At 40.7% G+C, this 20,295-nt stretch overlaps 1 protein-coding gene and 1 long non-coding RNA gene across 2 annotated transcripts in view; both read left to right on the forward strand.

The window, feature by feature from the left end:
- The window catches only part of ITPKA (inositol-trisphosphate 3-kinase A), a 105,931-nt gene extending 88,792 nt beyond the window's left edge, over positions 1–17,139 (forward strand). Inside the window, exons 3-7 of the mRNA XM_060262320.1 lie at positions 2,135–2,348; positions 5,341–5,545; positions 13,276–13,377; positions 15,195–15,266; positions 16,841–17,139. Of these exons, the coding sequence (XP_060118303.1) occupies positions 2,135–2,348; positions 5,341–5,545; positions 13,276–13,377; positions 15,195–15,266; positions 16,841–17,044 (797 nt within the window). The 3' untranslated portion in view covers positions 17,045–17,139. The remainder of the gene's footprint in view (positions 1–2,134; positions 2,349–5,340; positions 5,546–13,275; positions 13,378–15,194; positions 15,267–16,840) is intronic.
- The window catches only part of LOC132590295 (uncharacterized), a 394,082-nt gene that overhangs the window by 294,185 nt on the left and 79,602 nt on the right, over positions 1–20,295 (forward strand). The gene's annotated exons all lie outside the window — the stretch shown is intronic.

Consider the following 20,295-nt stretch of genomic DNA (forward strand, 5'->3'; position numbering starts at 1 on the left):
AAATGTGACTCTGAGCTCCTGTGAAAATACCAAATTGTATGTAACAAAGTTGATTTCTCATCCACGTTGGTATAAAGAAGAGCTTGAACATGAGGCAAGTATTTTTAACAGCTTCACTAACCAGAAGATTGTTGTTAAAACTTAGTGTAAATTTAAAAAAAAAAACCAAAGTACATGTAATCCTAGCTTGTTTCATAATTTTCAAAAGATGAATCATGAATTTGAGTAAGCAGAGCTAGCACTACCAAGACTGTGTTTTGCCTAGCTAGATGGAACATTTGGCTTGCATAATGAGATATCTTCTATAATCAGCCTGACAAAGAAGCAAAATATGCACATTAGGAATGGTTCTTAGTTTTTCCTCAGTGTATGTCCATACACACATGCAAACAACCATATCTGTCTTGGACTTGGTATACTGTAGTCCAGATACTAAGTGTCTTGCTCTTTCTGAGTTAAAGTTCTTTTGAACCTGAGGATGAAATAAGAACATAAGAAGAGCCCTGCTGGATCTCTCCATCTAGTCTAATATCCTATCTCACACAGTGGCCAACCAATTCCTCTGGATGGCCAACAAAAAGGCATAGAGCAGGGGTGGCCAAACTGTGGCCCGGGAGCCAAATGTAGCTCTTTCACACATATTGTGTGGCTCTCAAAGCCCCCAACACCCTAGCTGGCAGCCTGGAAAATGCATTTAAAGTTGCTTTCATTCTACCTCTACCTCCCCCATCTATTTGCCTCCCTCCCTCCCTCTTACAGCTCTCAAACATCTGACATTCATATCTTGTGGCTCTCAAACATCTGATGTTTATTCTGTATGGCTCTTATGTTAAGCAAGTTTGGCCACCCCTGGCATAGAGGCTGAGACCTTCCCGTAATGTTGCCTCCTGGCTCTGGAATTCAGAAGCTTAGTTCTTCTGAATGTGGAGGTTCCCCCTCAGCCACCATGGCTAGTAGCCAATGACATCCTTGTCTCCATGAATCTTATCTAATTCCCTTTTAAAGCCATTTATTCCTGTGACCAGCCATCACGATATCCTCTGGCAGTGCATTCCACATTTTAATCACTTGCTGAAATGAAGTTGATGGTAAACTTGTAAGACCTGCTGGAGTAGGCTGATGGTGCAAGTTATAGAGACCTTGGGGGGAAGACTGATAGAGTAACAAATAAGGGACAACTTAAGCAAGTAGTATTTTGTTTAGATTTTGGGGAAGTTGATAGAATCTCATCTGACCAAGCTGCTTACTGTAGTTCAGTGATTTATTTGACTTCTGTAGTGCCATGTTTGATGGAGGTGTGAGGAAAATGCAAATTAACTGGGTAACATGCATGGAAAATATTCACATTTCCTTGTGCAGTGCCTTTAAAAGATTGGTTTAATTACAGTTGAATTTGCTCTAATTCCAAAAAGTTCTCCATATATTCCAGTGCTGGCAGCAGAAGATTGGACCAATTTTAAGTAGATTAATGCAGAGTATGATTTAGAATCGGTCTCATTCTCTGTGCTTAGTGCATGAATTTGTTTCAGGTGCCATGAGCTAATAGACATCTGTGAATAAGGGGGGGGGGGGAATCTTCTTCTCATGAAAGTGCCATTGCAGTTTGGAAGGGTAAATGACTCCCTCTGGACTTTTTTTCATTCTCATGACATTGATCGTATGGTTTAGGTGGATACATTTTAATCTTAGAATAGTAAAACATTGAAGCTTCATAGTTCTAAGAGTCTTTCAGTACCTGGAGAAAATTGTATGTGTGTATTCAAAATGAATGACTTGGCTTCTAGTCCTGGGTTGCGAGTTAATGATCTCTTGTGCACTAAGGACAGGTGCATCATAGAACTCAGTTTAGGACACAGTGGTAGCATTGCAAAGATTTAATCATATAATCTGGTTTACAAAGTAGTAACATCACTTAGCCTATTAACTTTGTGTGCAGTCTAGTGTTTCTAGAGCAAGCCTGTGTACACATTTCAAGTGAATTTTTTTAATAGCCAGACACTGTTTGCACTGGGTGTTCTTTTTACAAGAAATGCACTGTCTTTCCAAGGAAGTCTTTATCTAGAAGGTAAGGGTGTGGCGGGCAAATTGGAGGAGAGGCTTTCCTCAGTATGTCAGCATATTCTGTTTATTACAGGAAGTTTCAAGGCAGCTGATGGTGGGACAATTCTGAAACGCTACTCAGAAAATGAGGAGAAGTGCTTTGAGCTGCTGAGGAAAGATCGGTTATACTCCTGTGTCCCTGTCTACCATGGTGTGGTGGAGAGAGATGGCGAATCCTATATCCAACTGGATGATCTTCTTGCTAACTTTGAGGGGCCTTGCGTGATGGACTGTAAGATGGGGATAAGGTGGGAGACCTTGAAATCCAGTTGTCGCATTGTGATAGAGATGAGATAGGGCATATTTGTTGCCTTATTGGTAAACTAAAGATTATGGGAGAGTTTCTACCACTGTGATACAAACGTTGTGAGCTCTTTGAGAATAACTCTGGATATAAAAGAGTTAATCTGGGGTTGCTGGCTTGCCTGTTCCACCTGCTCAGCTTTGCACAGGCCCACATCTCATACCTGCTTACTCTCTGCTAAGCCCTCTTCAAGGGTTGATGTAAAAAACATGCTCTCAGGCCCTGTTTCAATATTTATTTATTGGATTTATATCCCATCCTCCCCACCAAAGCAGGCTTAGGACGGCTCACAGCAATAAAACAATAAGAACAATTAATAACATGGTGAGGATCTGGTACAGTATCCTGAGCAGTAGTTGATACCATTGCAGGCAGAATAAAACTGGCTTGCTTGATAGGATAGGCTGCACCACTATAGTTCATTTTTCTCTTTATGTTAGAGTGGTTTTGTTAGTCTTTCTCCTGTGGCCTTTGAGACTCCAAAGAAAGATTTTTCAACCAGTGAGTCAGGTGTTACTCAGTGCGAGTTTTAACATAAGAACAACCCTACTGGATCAAATGACTCCAGCATCCTGTTTCATGCGGTGGTCAACCAGTTCCTCTTGAAGGCCAATAACAGGGCATAGAGGCTGAAACCATCCCATGATGTTGTCTCTTGTCTCTGGGATTCAGAGGATTAGTGTCTCTAAATGTGGAGGTTCATCTCAGTTGCCATGGCTAGTATCCCACAGATAGACTATCCTCCATAAATCTGTGTAATCCCCTTTTAAAGCTGTTTATTTATATGGTCATCACTATACCCTCTGGCAGCAAATTCCACATTTTAGTCACTCTTCATGTAAAGAAGTATTTCTTTGTCCTAAATCTACTCTCTCAGCTTCATTGGAATCACTCAAATTTTAGTATTTTGGGAGAAGGAAAAAAATTTGTCAGCTCTCTCCACTTCATGCATAATTTTATAAACCATATCGTCCCCCATTAGTCATCTTTTTTCAAAATGGAAAAGTCCCTGACCTCTCCCTCATTGGAAATAGGTCAGTAGATTTTTTGCTGTATGCAAAATGTCTGCAATAACTCTTATTTTCAGTCATATTAGAAACTCAAAAAGTGACAATTAAAATCCCCTCTTACATCCAAGCATAAATGCCTTCCTAGCAGGACATTGGTCTCAAATATATCACCAATACCAGGTTTCAGCTTTGGAGCAAAGAATTGAATTGTTAATGAATTTGCATTGGATCACATCTACAAAACATGTAAAAGAATGGATATTTCCTAATACCTGAAAGCACCGTTTTCAAAACCTGTGACTGAGATTGACCTGTGGAGATGAAGCCAGGACAATGAATTTTCCAGGTTGGTTTATTCAACTTATCTAGAAGAATTGGTGTCACTGCTTAATATTGGTTGGGTTATCATGCCTGCTATCCTCAGCACCTGGTATTAGGCTCCAGAGCCTGATGATCATGTTTTTTTCTCTGTGCCTTCTGACAGGTTGAAAAGGCTTAATGCTTAATGCTCTAAGCCTATGTTGAGAGCTATTCAGTTGCTCCCTGACATTGATTGTCCAGGCTAGCCCAATCTTAGAAGCTAAGCAGGGTGGGCCCTGGCTGGTGTTTGGATGGGAGGCCACCAAGAAATACCAGGCTCATGGAACAGAGGCAGGCAATTGCAAACCACCTCTGAATGTCTCTTGCCTATGGGGTTGCCATAAGTCAGCTGTAACTTGACGGCAATAACAACAGCAAATTCAGTAGCTACTTCTGAAGTTAGGAGAAAGAACTCCTTGTTCAGGAGTTGTTGTGACTTTCACCTATACTTCACCCATCTCACTAAAAATCAAGTACTACCTGAGGAAAATGTCAGACAAGATCATTTATTTGACTGTATATGCCACATAACATGGTACTCCAAGTCTAACCACAATAAAAATAGTGGAACAAATAGTGAAACAAACTTAAAACCTAAAAAGTATTTGCAATGACCCTTACTGAGAGTAATGCTGCCCACCCCCTCCCCCTGTCTAATTTTCTTTAGACAGCTGCACCAGGTACAGCAATTACATTACCATGAACTCGGGTTTTGAGGCAAAACAAAAGGAAATTGACTGGGAAAATCTTACAGCAAAAGAAATTAAAGCCTTTATAACTTTTACACTTAGGCCTTTCTCCCAAAATACATTCCTCTGACGTAATGTTAAGCTTTCCTTTATTAAGCTAGAGATTCCAACTTGAGATCAAGCTTTTAAGAAACCTGTAAACAAAAGCTTCATCATAAGACTGCATGACTGGCCATCCTATATATATTTCTTGTTTAAATTGGTTGGGTTCCCCCCCTGGTTTTGTAATATGTTCCACAGGAGCTGAATTGCCCTATCAAAAATTACAAAGGGAAAAACTGTACAGAGCTGCTTTTCTTTCCAGTGTAGTTTTATGTGAAGAGTCTCCAGTCCTAGATTTTATGCAAGATTTACTCTGAATTGCTAACACATTCTGGAACTGGCCAAAAGGTTAAATCCAGCTATTTCAATCACAACACAGTGCAGTATTCCTTAGACATATGCAATAAGATGCCAATATGTAATTAAAATCTAGGACTGCTTTCCTAGACAACCATCTTTATTAAAATGTCAGAGTCAGTTTGCCTGTTTGTCCATGTGATCAGCTAAACTGAACAAACTTCTGTTGGATCATGTGCTTCTCCTTTACCCATACTAGTGCCACCTAGACTCAGGAGTTTTGTATCCTGATGTTGGTTGGCCTAAGTGATCCTGAACAGATCCTGCTGGTATCTTCTGAGCACATTTGAAGGACAACAGTTATCTACCTGCATCTAACAAGTGCTGAAATTATCTTGCCATGGCACAAAAAAGGAAAGTTGCTATACTTTAAAGAGTTGCAGAAGTTCTCAGATTTTGTTTTGTTGTTCTTTTTCAGGACATACCTGGAGGAAGAACTAACTAAAGCTCGAGAGAAGCCAAAGTTGCGTAAGGACATGTATAAGAAAATGATTGATGTGGACCCTCTGGCTCCCACTGCTGAGGAGAACTCACAGCACGCCGTGACAAAACCTCGGTACATGCAGTGGAGGGAGACTATTAGCTCCAGCGCTAACTTGGGTTTCAGGATTGAGGGAATTAAGGTGGGACATCTTTTGCTCTTGTTTAATTGTGCATCTCACTGTGGCATTTGGAAGCTGCTATAGTGTCACAAAGCTCCCCCAAATGAAGCATATATGCAAGCAGTAACCATAGTGAGAATAACAGGAAGAATTAAACTGAAAATGAGGCAATATGGAATTCTGTTTGGCTAGAGATACTCAAGAGGAGACTGTCTCTGTCAAGAAATGGAGTAGAGAGCAGTCTCATTCATATTAAATTGTAAAGCTTGCAGATTTCCCAATCTTCATAAACTTTTATCATATCATTTGTAGCTATTCCTTAAGTACAGTGGTGAGGAGAAAGGAACTTTTAAATAGTATGGGTAAGAGTGCACATAAACAGAAAAAAATCTGACTCAGGCCAAATAAGTCTATAGCCTCTACCTTCTGATGTATTTTGAGGAGTAGTGAGGATACATTCTTCCTCTGAGGTGGAGGACATCTTGGTGGATGATTCCCCCTGTCCTTTCAAGGAGACAGGAACTAGCTTTTTCCTCTTCCTGTCTGAGTCATGGGAGTCGCCCACCCTTTTCAGTTCTGTTCCTGCCTCATCAGAGTGAGCAGTTCTGTTGTTGGCTTCACCTTCTTTATCTCCACAGAACCTTTATTTACCTCTTCCATTCTTTTTTTATTACCTACTCTTTACTCCTCTCACTCTACTCCTATTTTCACTTCTAAATAACGTATAAGAAAATAATTGATATGGACCCTCTGGCTCCATCCATAGATTCAACAAGGGAGGCAATATTTAATTACTATCACAGTGAAGGTTTAATATCTAACAGGGCTCATTCTGATACCTCCCCACCCCCCTACTCGTAGGCAAGACATTAGCGCTTATGATAGGGGTGCTCAGTGAACAACCATGACAGCTCAGAAACAACATATTGGTAGAAAAAGAAATAAAGAGACTTACTGGGAGGGTGACTCCTGTTCATGTAGTGAAATGGAAGGCAGGGAAGAGGGGGCATTTTTATTGGATGAGGAGGAAGAAGAGTAACATGCCTGAATAATCTGTTTTGATTTTTTTTTAAGCCAGAGGATTATCAGTATTTACTAAGACCCTGTCAGCCTTAGAGCTCCAAGAGCCCTTTAGGTGAGAACTCCACAGTCCCAGAGTAGGAAATAAAGGCCAGACTCAGATGGAATAAGGAATTTTTTCCTAGATCTACTACAACAGAGAGAGGTTCCCTTTCCTGAGTTTTTTGCAGAATGGGCTTAAACCCATGGCTAATCGACAGTAGTTTCTAGACATCAAAAAATTGTATGCTTTGCCAACCTTTTCTAATGAGATTTTACAGGTCCCCCTGGTGGATGCTGCTGTCACAGTTTTGCAGTTGTTTGGTCTGAAGCTGGCCAGGGATCTGTCAGAGAAAATTTGGACAAGAGAGCAGAATGTGTCTCAAAGAAAGCACATGAAAATACTGGCGTTGGCTGCAGCTTTTGTTGTTTCCAGTCTGCACTAGGAAGCTGATCCAATTGCTTCCAGAAAACAGTCGCAGACTGTTAGAAGGGGCCAACAGAATTCTTAAGGCCAATGCATTAAGCATAGATGCCTTAACCTTCTCTTCAAGAGCTATGCCCTCTGCAGCAGCCACAAGGAGTGTTCTTTGGCTACAAGCGTGGCAAGCAGACCTCCGCTCCAAAAATATTGTTACAGCCTACCCCTTCCAAGGAGGTAGGACTATGAAGTTTAGACTTTATGGAGGTGCTCTCGATAAAATCCTGATGGAGACTATGGATAACAAAAAACAGTGCCCAAGACACTCAGATAGTCTGTTAGGAGATCCTTGAGTAACCATTCCTTTCATGCACAGCACACACTGCCCAGTTTTAGACAAGACACCAAAACACCTACCTGTGAATCCTCTAGACAAACATTCCAAAGAGAAACATTTTGAAGAGAACCATAGATTCAACAAGCAGTCAACAAATAGACTTGACAGGCAGATCATGATGGCAAATCTTCAAAGGCATGACTGTCAGCTTGGCTGGGGCGGTGGGGACCTCCTTCATTTTCAAGACTCGTGGTTTGACTCTCACACAGACTCCTGGGCAATAGAGATAGTTTCTCAGGGTGCACCATAGAGTTTGCCAGAACCCCACCAGAACAATACCTTATCTCCCCCGTACACAAGAACAGACAAAACAGCATACAACATTCAAAGTGATTCAGCATCTCAGCATTCAAGCAGTAGAGTTTGTGCCTCAAGCAGAGATGGGACATGGAATTTATTCCATCTTCTTCATGATCCCAAAGAAGAATGGAGATTGGAGAGGAATATTAGACTTCAACTCTCTCAACAAATTTATCAAACTGAGGCACATCTCTTGCCTTAAAAAACAACTATAAGTCTCATTTGCCCACCTAGAGGTGCATAACAATAAAAGAGCTAGAACTTCTGGCTGCTAGAAAATCTTAGGATCTCCTTGCTATACTACACACAATGCTATACGATAATCATAGATAATAATTCCCTAAAGGAATTGACCCAATCCAGCTTTCCCATTGGCTGTGGTGTGCACTGCATTAGTGATTGGCCCATGAGCCACCAGTCACTTGCCCTCCCGTGCCATTCTCTAGCTATGCTGCTGTCCCCTGCCCACTTCCAGACCCAGGTCACACAAGGATTGGGTCACTGGGAAAGCTACTAGGTAATAGTTGTTGCTAAACAACCAATCTTGCTTCTGTAAGTAAAAGGCAACCAAGCTTGGTTCTCTCAGTAAAAGGTTGCAGGGGGAGGCCCTTTCCTGGCCTCTTTTGGCCTTTGAAGGAGAATTCATTGGGTCCAGTCCTTACTAGGGCTGCCAATCCAAGTTGGTGGGAAATTCCTAGAGATTTTGTGCTGGAATCTATGAAAGCCTGAGTTTGGGGACTGGAGAGGCCTCAACTGAATATAATGTCACAGAATCCACCCTCCAAAGCAGTTGTTTTCTCTGGGGGGGGGAGGGGGGAGAGATCTGTTGTCCGCAGGAGATCTTCAGCCTCCACATGGAGGTTGGCTACCCTACACCTGACTGCTTGCTACTGCTCCTAAGAAGGAGATAGGGTTGTCAATTCCAGGTTGGAAAATTCCTGGCGATTTGAGAGGTGGAGCGTGGAGAGGGTTGGTTTTGAGGAGGGGTTGGACCTCAGACAGGTACAATGCCATAGACTCCAGCCTCCAAACCAGCCACTTCCTCCTGGGGAACTGTTGCCAATCTCCAGGTAAGATCAGGTTTACAACTGCTCTCTGGATGGCAGAGATTGACTCCCCTGAAGAAAATGACTGCTTTGCAGAGTGGACTCTGTGTCATTATACCCTACTGAGGTCACTTCCCTCCTGCTTTGGTCCACATTGTGATTTCAGACTGTCACAGACTTTCAGCCTAACCTTTCTCACAGGGTGGTTGTGCAAATCAAAAGGGGGAGAGGAGGAGGATGTAAGCTGCTTTGGTCCTCATTGTGGAGAAAGACTGTACTTTTCCTAGATAGAGGCTGCAGAGAGAGGGGAGGAGGTGTAAAGCTGAAGTCAGATCAGTTATCTTACAGTAAACAACTGCATTGGGTGGGTGTGAAGACACCAAGTGAATGCCTCCACTTGGGTGAGTGGATAGGAAGACAGTAGGGGTAGGGGAAGTAAGAGCCTCTTTTTAGAGCCCATTGTATTTCCCCTCACAACTGGCCTTATTCCTAGTAATAATAATAATCTGATGAGATCAGGCTATACCATGCTGCCCTCCTTCCCAGTGGTTCAGTAGCCAAAACAAAGGAATAGTCAGGGGTGGCCAACAGTAGCTCTCCAGATGTTTTTTGCCTACAACTCCCATCAGCGCCAGCCATTGGCCATGCTGGCTGGGGCTGATGGGAGTTGTAGGCAAAAAAACATCTGGAGAGCTACCATTGGCCACCCCTGGAATAGAGGACAACCGTGATGAGTTCCTGTATGAACAGGATTTTTTCCTGAAATATTTATCATTTACTCTGTCTCTTCCTGAGGTTGTGTGTATGTTATACATAACAGTTGTTTACATTGCTGCAGAGAATGTCCTAGTCATCCATTGGACTGCTTGGAGATTATTTGGTCAATGTAGTGAAGTAGGGACAGGCACTGTCCCCCACCCCACATGGTGTGTATCTGATAAAATAAATCAACAATACCATTAGGCACCAGATATGTGTGGCATTCTCTACTTTTGTTGCTCCATTGCCCTGCAATCCTAAAAGACATTTGTTGTGATAACTAAATTAAAATTACACTTCTTTTTTTAAACTCAAAATTTTTTATTTTTTATTAACAAAAACAAAACTTCCATATAAGAAATACAATGTTGCAATATTTTAAACATCGAAAAGTAATCCAGAACACACACACACAAACCATAACAATACCAACAAAAGAAGAAGGAGGGAAAAGAAAAAAAAAAAGAACGAAAAAAGAAAAAAAAAGGGGGGGGAGGTTAATTATATTGTCTTCAGCTACTCTAAGTCCCACAGCCTAGCTTCCAGGGTTGGTCATTAGTGAGAGCAAATGTACCTCAATACAAAACAAAATTTAGATATTTCGTTGGCATTTTGTTCTGCTTAGACACATTAGCATTCACGTGATCAAAAAAGTTAAACCACTTTTCGACAAAAAAATCTCCTGCCTTAGGATTATCGCTAAGTGTAAGTTGGGACGCTATTTTATCCTGTATAATAATTTCCCATACCTTTTGGAACCACTAACCATTCCTCGGACCCCAGAATCCATTCTGCTCAACTATTGGCCATCCAATAAGTACTCCAAACAAAAGAAGGAACTTATCTCCCTTCTGATTTTGGCAAAATTACACTTCTAAGAGTTTTTTTCAGTCACAAGATATGTTGAGCTTTGGTGCTGTCCCAAAAATATGGAGAATGCTTTCAGATTGTCTCCCCACACAAGTCTTAGGCTGATTGTGCAGAATGTTGTCTCCAGTTATCATGCCATCTGACAGCAGCTGGGAGAGGCTTCCTTTTCTGTAGTCATAAGCACACTACAGTTAGTACATTGCTTCAGAATTCTCCTGGTTTTCTCTGCCCACGATAAGCACTGGTGTTGCATAACTTTCCCATATTCTGTCAGACACCTACTTTTATGTCTGAGACTGCACCTCTCAGGGCAAAGAGATTTATCCTGTTGGAGGAAAATCTGTGAAACAGTGTGTGTTGTGCATAGGCTTGCCCTGCAATTAATTTATTCTACTTGAAGACATTGTGTTTCATGTGGATATATGCTGGCTGACTAGCTTACAATGTGGAAGCAAGAGCTGAATTTTGTCTAGTTTTTCATAAGTGTTAGCATTAATCATTGTGATAATATATACGAGATGGGAAGTTAAATATAATTTACATTATAAAAAGCAAGTGGTACATGTGTATAATGCACTCTTAACAGAGGGAGAGGCAGGGCCGTAACACAAACTACACATACATCTGAAATGATTGAACCTGAGAGCATAACAGTTCTAAGATGATCACTTCAGCCATACTGCCAGGTAACATTGCCTTGCGCTTGGGCTTTTAAAGGCCAAATTATGCAATACTAGCAAATGCCACTTTTTTTTTCCTCAAGGGGAGCCCACATAAAAAAAACACCCTGGAAGTCCTGTGGTGGGAAAAATTACTTGAGATGAATTTGAAATAGAGAGCAGCAAGTAGGAAAAATACTGAACACATACTTCAGCTTCCTGATACCAATTCCCTGCTTCTTGTTTTGTCTTTTGATAACAGTTGCTCCTTGATATAGGGCATTTGAATTACACTTGCAAGAATTAAAATGCTTAATGCATGCTTTGGTGTTAATTCGGCGTGGCTGCATAGTGTAGAATCTGTTTTTTTCAGAATGCTAGGCAAGAGTTAAAGCTTACTTCCTCACTACTTGTTGAGAAGCCTCAAAAACCCAATGATTGTATCTGTTTAAAGGTCAGACATTCTAGGGAACCAAGCACAGTTTCAAGGGCAGGGGAGAAGCTTGCCACGCAGTAATGCTATGTTGCTTCCCATTGTCATTGTCTTAAGTCTGTATTGCCTCTTCCACCTCTGAATGCATTTTATTCATTTGCTTCGTCAGGGAAAAAAACATTCAAAATGCTACAATCTTCAAGCAGAGAATGCAGCTAGACTAACTTATGGCAATTAAATTCATATCAAAATTTGGGCTAGTTTTGTCATACTCTGCATTGGGGTTTCCAGTCGCAGTATAGCTTTCAGCAGTAAAATTCTAGACTTTCTGTTTGTGGGCTGTTTCATTAAACATTCAGATGCTCTTCAAAACTTACCTTGCAAATATATGTGTGGATACAGTTCATGTGAGCTTCTTAAAATAAAGATATACAAGTGCAGGTGGGCTTTTCCAAATACTTTGTTAATCTTGGGCTCAGCTAATTTGAAGTACAAGTTTACCAAAGACCATGTCCACTTATAACTGTGTGTTTGCCCTTTAAAACCAAGGGGGGTTATTGTGAGTAAAGAATAGACTGTGAAAGTAGTTTGCTCAGTCCTGCTTGTGCTGCTGTCAGTTGTTTCTGAAGACAGAGGTCCCCCTGTCTTCTGGCTTGCCAGTGTTTGAAAAGGGCTTGTGCATCTGTTATCAACAGAAAAGTGGGCAAAAGTGATCAATTCTGCCTTTTTTGCTTTTCTTACAAATGCTATGGCTGCCTTTAAAGTCGATGACCAAAAAAGCCACTTCCATATAAGTGTTTTGCTGTGGCTTGAGTTTGAGAGGAAACTGAAAGGAAAGGTAAATAGAATCAAAACCCTTGGGGAAGCTTGGAGGCTATTTAAAACTACAATCCTAGAAGCTCAGATAAAATATATACCACACATCAAGAAAGCCACAAATAGGTATAAAAAAAGTCTGCATGGTTAAGAAACAAAGTAATGGAAGCTGTAAAAGGTATGAAGGATTCCTTTAAGCGTTGGAAAGCAAGTCCAAGTGAGGTTAATAAAAGGGAACACAGGCTGTGGCAAATCAAATGCAAGACTGTGATCAGGCAGGCAAAAAGGGACTATGAGGAGCATATTGCAAAAAACATAAAGACCAACAAAAATTTCTTCAAATATATTAGAAGCAGGAAACCAGCCAGGGAGGCAGTGGGGCCCTTGGATGACCAAGGGGTAAAAGGATTACTGAAGGAGGATAGGGAAATGGCTGAGAATTTGAACGCATTTTTGACTCCGTCTTCACTGTGGAAGATGAGAAGTGTTTGCCCACTCCAGAACCACTAATTTTGGGAGGGGTGTTGAAGGACCTGAGTCAGATTGAGGCGATGAGAGAGGAGGTCCTACAACTGATAGACAAATTAAAAACTAATAAGTCACCAGGCCCGGATGGCATACACCCAAGAGTTCTGAAAGAACTTGCGGATCTCATGACAAAAATATGTAATCTTTCATTGAAATTTGCCTCCGTTCCTGAGGACTGGAAGATAGCAAATGTCACCCCCATCTTTAAAAAGGGTTCCAGAGGAGATCTGGGCAATTACAGGCCAGTCAGTTCTTTGGGAAATGGCAGAAAAGGTCTCTTTCTGCAGGCAGGGTAAAGGTGAGTGCAGAATAGAGACTCCTTCTCCTTTGGATGTGGATGCTCCTTTGCACTTACATTGACAATGAGTGCTCAACAGTTCATTGTCTGTGTGGAAGCAGTGAAACAAAGCCGGTATTGGGCCAAAATTACTTGTCTGCTCTCTCTTCCTTTTGTGGCTTAAAGAAAGCTGATGGGACCTGTAATACCAACTTCAAAACAACCAAGACACGGGAGCAAGTTCGGCAAGTTTTCGTGGAATTTATTAAGGGAGATACAGCTATATTGGTAAGCCCTGATTTTTGAAACATAATCATCTACATGTGAGTTCTTGTAGCATTTTAATCTATGTGGTGTTACCATTCCTGAGTTTTCTGCCTTCCTGACTTTTCAGTTAAATGCCACATTCTTACAAATGCATTCATTTACCTCACTTTCTGGTTAAAAACAGAAAAAACTCTTAGTGCTTTACAGAAATTCAAATATCAATTAAAATACAGTTGGAAAGAAGTTGTTTGGGTGGTGAGGCAGAGTGATATCCAGGCACCAATGGGGAGGGTTGTTTCCTTGTTTCCCTCTTCCCTTGCTGATGGTAGTTGGTAATTTGGACTGAGGAAGAGCTGGATCCCTGCATGGTGAAACACTTGATGAAGATTATGACCAGGGCTTTGTGCATGTTAGGACTATTCACATTTAGAAACAGCACTTGTGGTTCATTTCAGCAGCCCAAGAACTGGAGCTTCCATTTAAAAAAGTGTAATTCCTTTATAGCTATAAAGATATGCTTGCAACTGTGTGGGATTCTTGTTGAATTCTCAGAAGCCAGAGATTGAGGGTCAGAATTGTGGAATTTCCAGCAGCCAGGCAGTGGGATTCTTTCAGTGTTCAGCAGAAGCAGGAAAATATATTCATGGAATACATACTTAATTCACATGATTATAGTGTACAGCTCAGACGTTGATAATGAATTTTGATATTTTTTAATTGAGGGGAAAATTAAATATTTCTATTTCAAAGTTTGCTTTATGTTGTGTAGTGCAGAGGGGTGTGCTATGAAAGATACAGGGATGTAGCAGCGAGTCCTGATGTAATGACGATTCCTTGGCCTGTTCCTGTGTTTGTAAATTTCAAAATATACATTTGTCTCCCTCTCAAATTAGTATGTGAATACATTAATCAAACTTAGACTCACTGATCTAAGCTGCTAGGTTGATGTTGTAGCACTGATGCATAATAGTAGTCCCAAGGGTAAGTGACAGGTAATTACTAAAATATATATAGTGTAACAGCTAGTATCATGGGGGAGAACTGTTAATGTATGGCCCCTGTCTGACAGCAGAGATCCCTTTAAAAAATCCCAAAGGAGGGAAAACCACAGTGTTGTTTCTTCTTAGCTTGGAGAAGGAAGGAAGTCTTCAGGAATCAGTAAGCAAGGATGTGAGTAAATCCGTGATACTTCTTTCTTGGGCTTTGATGTAGCAACATAATTTATTCATCCTGTGACTTAGACATTTCAGGGTAGTGTATCTCTGATCTGACAATTACTACTTACATCAAGAACATACAGCTGCTTTGACAGTTTTGGTTTCACAAATTGATCAAGCCATAAGAGCCTTGGGCTCTGCCGGCTTTAATCTGAAGAGGCAAAAGGCCTTTGCTACAGATGTAGTGTTAGTAGAGAAGTACTAAATTGTTTTTCTCACTGAAAAGTACTAAATTGTTTTTCTCACTGAAAAGTACTAAATTGTTTTTCTCACTGAAAGTTTGTTGTGAAGTGTCATGGGTTTAATGAAGTGTTGTTTCATACTTTGTTGTTTTTGTTTTGCTCTGTAAATTAAAAGGTATTACATCTTTGCAAGATATGCTTTGCTGCTTAAGCAACAGTGGAGTGTGATTTGCCAGAAATGTTATCCTTTGAAACTCCCACTCTCAGAGGTTTTGGAGTTTGTGCTGATGTTAGTTTTCAAATAACTCTCAAATTACTCAGGGGCACAACTGTTCTGTATCAGAGTTGATCAGGCTTTCCTTTTTTAAATTGTGTCTTCCTTTTTGATATGGTAGTAGATTTTTAAACAGTCTTGGTTTCCTCTCTCTTCTTTAAACAGAAAAAATACTTGAAGCGCCTGTATGAAATTCGAACCATCCTTGAGTCTTCTGACTTCTTTAAACGGCATGAGGTGAGTTGAAGGTGGCAGTTCCGTGTACTACTGATCTACTGCCACTTCATTACAGAGGAAGTTGTTACAGTAATCATGGGAAATGTCAGCTGTATAAAATGTCTTGAATCAATTTGGAGATCATTCATTCCTCTCTTCTCTGAAGCAAGGTCCCTTTTACTTACACAGTTAAGTGAATTGGCCTTTATTCAAATTGTGGTGTGTAGCAACAGAGAATAAGGCCTGATTTAAATGTGAGATTAATGGGACAAATGATCTTGGCTGTGTCACCTTGTATGTGTCCAGTGTCTGGTTTAAACTGTAGGCCACAGCCACAATATGTGTTAGCTTGTCAGAGAGGCATAGCTAGGCAGGTCCTTTGCACGTGTGCTAATGTTGCAACTTTACAAACATATCAGCCCAGCTTAAACAAAATACTGGGGTTGTGCAAACCAGAGTTTGCACAACCCCAGTATTAACAGCCCTGGGTAAAAATGTCCTGTCCCATGAATAATGTCTTAATCTGTGGAAATGGATAGCTGAAATTTTTCATGGCGGGAGGGTAGAGATCATGCTATTAAGAGTAGATATCATGCTATTATGCTATTAAACCTATATTGAATGCAGACTTTTTGTCAGGCAGTTGACAACCCTAGATTAAACTCACATAGGTAAGTTCTTCCGTCCTGCCAGCATCACTTTTAGGCATAGAAGGATCATACTTTGCAAGCAAGCCGTGCCACAGGGTGCAGGAGCAGGCTTGTGTAAGAGCAAGAACATAGAATTCTAGGGCCAGTTTATCAGTCTCCTTTCCCCCCCCCCTCCTTTTTTTTTGTCTCTTGGGTGAATGACCACATTGAAATCAAGAGCTGGAAGAAATGATATTTTAAAAAAATCTCGAATGCATTTCTTCTCATTGAGATTCATTAAGTGCTATGCTTGCATTAAGTAACAGTTTATACATTTTCTGGGCTTCAGATTGAAGGTGTGGGTGTGATGTGGGAACAGGGATGGGCACAAACCACATTTTTGCAGTTTGATTCATGGTTCGTGACTGAACCATGAACTGATATGCTGGTTCATGAACCAAACCAGTTAGTATCAGTTCATGTTTGTTTATGTTTATGTTTAATTTAATTTATACCCCGCCCTTCCCACCGAACCATTTAAACCCCTGCTTTCTGCTCTTCATGAACTGCTGTGAGTGGCATCCAAATTTACAGAAGTTCATGATGGCTCTTCAGTTTGTGAACATTGCTCTGCGAACCATGTACTGGCCAAAATGCATGATGAAATTTCATTCATGGGCCGGTTCGTGCCCATCCCTATATGTGACAATTTTGTCCATGAATTTGAGTGGTTTCTTTATCTGTATAATCTTGTGCTATCTAGCCCAGAGAATTGAGAAGAAGACTTTGTTGAGCAGTGTTAGCAATTTAGATCCTGAAAAGGAGGGATCCATCTCAGAGGCTAACTTGTTGGCTCCAAGTTTGTGGATGGTGAAGCCCATGAACTGCAAACCCTTGTCCGTAATAAGGTTTGAGAGTTTTCAGAAAACAGCTCTTATTGTCTCTCTCTCTCTCTTCCATCTGTAGGTCATTGGAAGTTCACTGCTGTTTGTGCATGATGATAATGGGTGTGCCAATGTGTGGCTCATAGATTTTGGAAAGACTACCCTTCTTCCAGATGAGCAGACCTTGGACCATAGGATCCCTTGGCAGGAAGGCAACTGGGAGGATGGCTATTTACTGGGACTGGACAATTTGATTGATATTTTAGAAAGTATCTTGGAGAGATGAGAAGAGACTGGCCCACAATCTGTGTGGTGTATTACTCCATAATTTTTAACTTTTCCAGAATCAATCCCATGGTTAGAGAGAAACTTTTTAAACAACAACAACAAAACAGCAACAAAATTCTTGCCAGACTCTGGGGATATCCAGAAATATTTACCTTTTTACATAATATGGTGGGAACCCAAAGCCAGCCTGTGGTAGGCTTGTGAGAACTTAAGCAGCACAAGGGCAACTGTGAATCTATGAAGCTAACTTCAGATTTTATAGAGCAAACAGAATGTGTCCTGAGCATTTGACGGTGCATCAGGACAACTGGTTTTTGGTGAACTGAGTAAATCTATATTGTCCTTCAGCAATCCAGAGTAAAAGCTAAATTACTTGGATACCATGGGACGATGTTCCTTTATAAAAAGGAGCCATGACCATAAATAATAGGCAGACTCCCTTCTTAATTCTAGGTTGTGTGTTCACACTATAGATAGGGCTATTCACATTCCATGCAGTCATTTGTGTACCATGTAACATGCAACTTGGTATGTTTTATAGATTTCTCAACTTTTGAGGGGTTTTTTAAACTTCTAGTTCTCATGTGGTGCATAAAAGTTTGAAAGTGTTCACATAGTGCAAGAGTTTGTGCAGTCTGAAGCTTCCAGCAGTTAGTGCAAGAGTTTGTGCAGTCTTATCCCCTTGATGCCTTTATGTGCTTCCAAGAGTCTGTCCTCCCCTGCCAATACAGATCTTTTGTCCTTCTTTCCTTTCTTTGCATTTGTTTTCCTACCCCAATCCTTACCAAAATATTGTCAACTAGTAGCTGTTTCAAGCAAATTTAATCTGAGTACAGAATAGAATTTACTACTTGCAGACCTTGTATAACATCAAAGTGTTTTGAGAGTGATAGAAGCACAATATTAGCAGTGTTGAGGGATTGTCCAAAAGTGACCTGTTAAATTTCTGAATGTCTGTATTTTAACAGTAAATGAAATGAGTCCTGCCAATATAGTTAACATCAAAAAATGTTTACTATCCTGGGGTCAAAAATAAGCAGAAGTCTCCTAGTACCTTAGAGATCTTAAAGACTAACAGGTTTTTATTCTAGCATATAAACTGTTGTGGACTAGATCCCTGTTCATCAAATGTTATTATCTGGGGATCAGAATCTGATCTTGCTGCTCAGTGGTGACCTGTTTGTTGTCTGATTATTTCTAGACCTGCCACTTGCACTTGGGAGTATTAGCAGATTTCTGTAAGGCTGAAAAAAGAATAGTTCTCTCTGTACAGAGAGATGCATTTAGGACTATAAACATTTAAGTGCTAAGCACTTTCTTACAGTGAAGCATTACCTGTCCTATCAGAGGAAAGTGTCATCTCTACTGCAACTATTAATTTTTGTAGTTTGCTTGATTTCCTGTATGATGACAATGCAACATGGGACAGAAAAATACTTTAACACAAATCTGAGAAATGAGAGAGCAAGAGTTAGTATGGGTTAATTTTGCAAAATATATTTGCCCAACTTCAGTCGCTCATTATGTTGTTCCATTGATTGCGAAGTCCAGCCATACATTTTGTGATAGTTGACTGATTTGGGCCTTTTCACATAAACAGATTTGTGTTTGTTCCTAAGAGCTAGATGGCAAAGCTACACACACTGGCTAATGTGGGATGTTTTTTCATCATGGCTGTTTGATCACATTCATTTTTATATCATTGTCATCTGATAAGTTCTGCATGCAGCACATTCTTTACTGTGGCAGATTCATGGAGATCCATGTTGTTATCTGCTTAGCCCTAAACTGTGTTTTCCAGTTTTACATGTATTTGACCTTGCAGTGAAACTTTTTAAGGAAATGCACTCGCTTTATCCATTCTCTGTGGATCAGCAGATAGCCAATGTGAACAACAGTGATTGCCCCTGCCTGCTGGCCACTTAAGTTTGGATAGTGGTTTCAGCAGCCATAGCTGCAAGATTGGACTGTGTCATTCTGAGTTGGAGTAAGCAATTAAAAGTTTGCCACTTCTTGGTGCAAGGAGTGCAGTAATCAAGAAACAGGTGGAAGAATGATACTCCTTCCACTGTTTCCTGCTCCATGCTTGCTCTGAGAAGAGTTCACTGAAGTGTTGAAAGATTCCTGACCATGTAAAGTTAAAAATTCACTAAAATTCAAAACAGCATTACTCAAGCTGCAGCAGTAAAATAAATACAAATAAATAAATTTTTAATATATACCCCGCCCTCCCCGCCGAGGCAGGCTCAGGGCGGCTTACAGGACATGGCATAAGCCATGTTATAACAATAAAAACAGGATAATACAATTAAATACAATTCACAATTAAACATTAAATAATCTAAAAACAGTCTAAAACAATATAATTTAGTGGTGCTACTATCTCAGTTGTGTTAAAGATGGCGTGATGCTTATGCCAGGTTCCATCTCAGAAGGCTAGTTGGAAGAGGGCGGTTTTGCACGCCCTACGGAATTGATTAAGATCCCATAGGGCCCGCACCTCTTCCGGCAGCTGGTTCCACCATTGTGGAGCCTTTATAGAGAAGGCCTGTTCTCTAGTTGTTTTTAATTTGGCCTCCTTTGGCCCAGGTACTTCCAGAAGATTTTGTGAACTAGATCGCAGTGCTCTCTGGGGAACATATGGAGAGAGGCAGTCCCTAAGGTAGGCAGGTCCTCGGCCATATAGGGCTTTAAAGGTAATAACCAGCACCTTGTAACAAACTCGGTATACAATTGTACTCAAAGTCTTCACATTTTCAGTTCAACCTCTGAGCTGACTATTGCTATATTCTAAAACAAGCAACTTCAGATTAAGGTAGTCATTCATTACCCATGAGCCCAAGTTTAAGATCTTGTACCAAAAATGCAGGTAGTATGACTGATTTATTGGTTGAACAGTTTGAACATTGGAAATAAGACTGAAAATACCAGTTTTGCTGTATTTGAAAAGGTATTTTATTAATCACAAAGACTGGCATTTAAGATGAAATGCAATACTGACACAGTGCTGCTGCTTGTGTGTGTAGAGAGGAGGGCTGTGGAAGTGGCCAGTGTCATAGAGGCAGTGTAGCAAAATGGTTTGTGCAGTGGCTTTTTTTTTTTTTTGAGCTGCTTGCAGGGCTTGCTTTGCAATAGCAATTTCCAAATGGTGAGTTACAGGCCATTTGTTTGTAGCACAGGAGTCTTCAAGGGAATACTTGAGAGGGGGTGATAGTTGTGTTTCCAGTTTTACCTGGCCCTGCCTGAAAG

The sequence above is a fragment of the Heteronotia binoei genome, chromosome 21 (assembly GCF_032191835.1).
Source record: "Heteronotia binoei isolate CCM8104 ecotype False Entrance Well chromosome 21, APGP_CSIRO_Hbin_v1, whole genome shotgun sequence".
NCBI classification, from domain to species: Eukaryota; Metazoa; Chordata; class Lepidosauria; order Squamata; family Gekkonidae; genus Heteronotia; species Heteronotia binoei.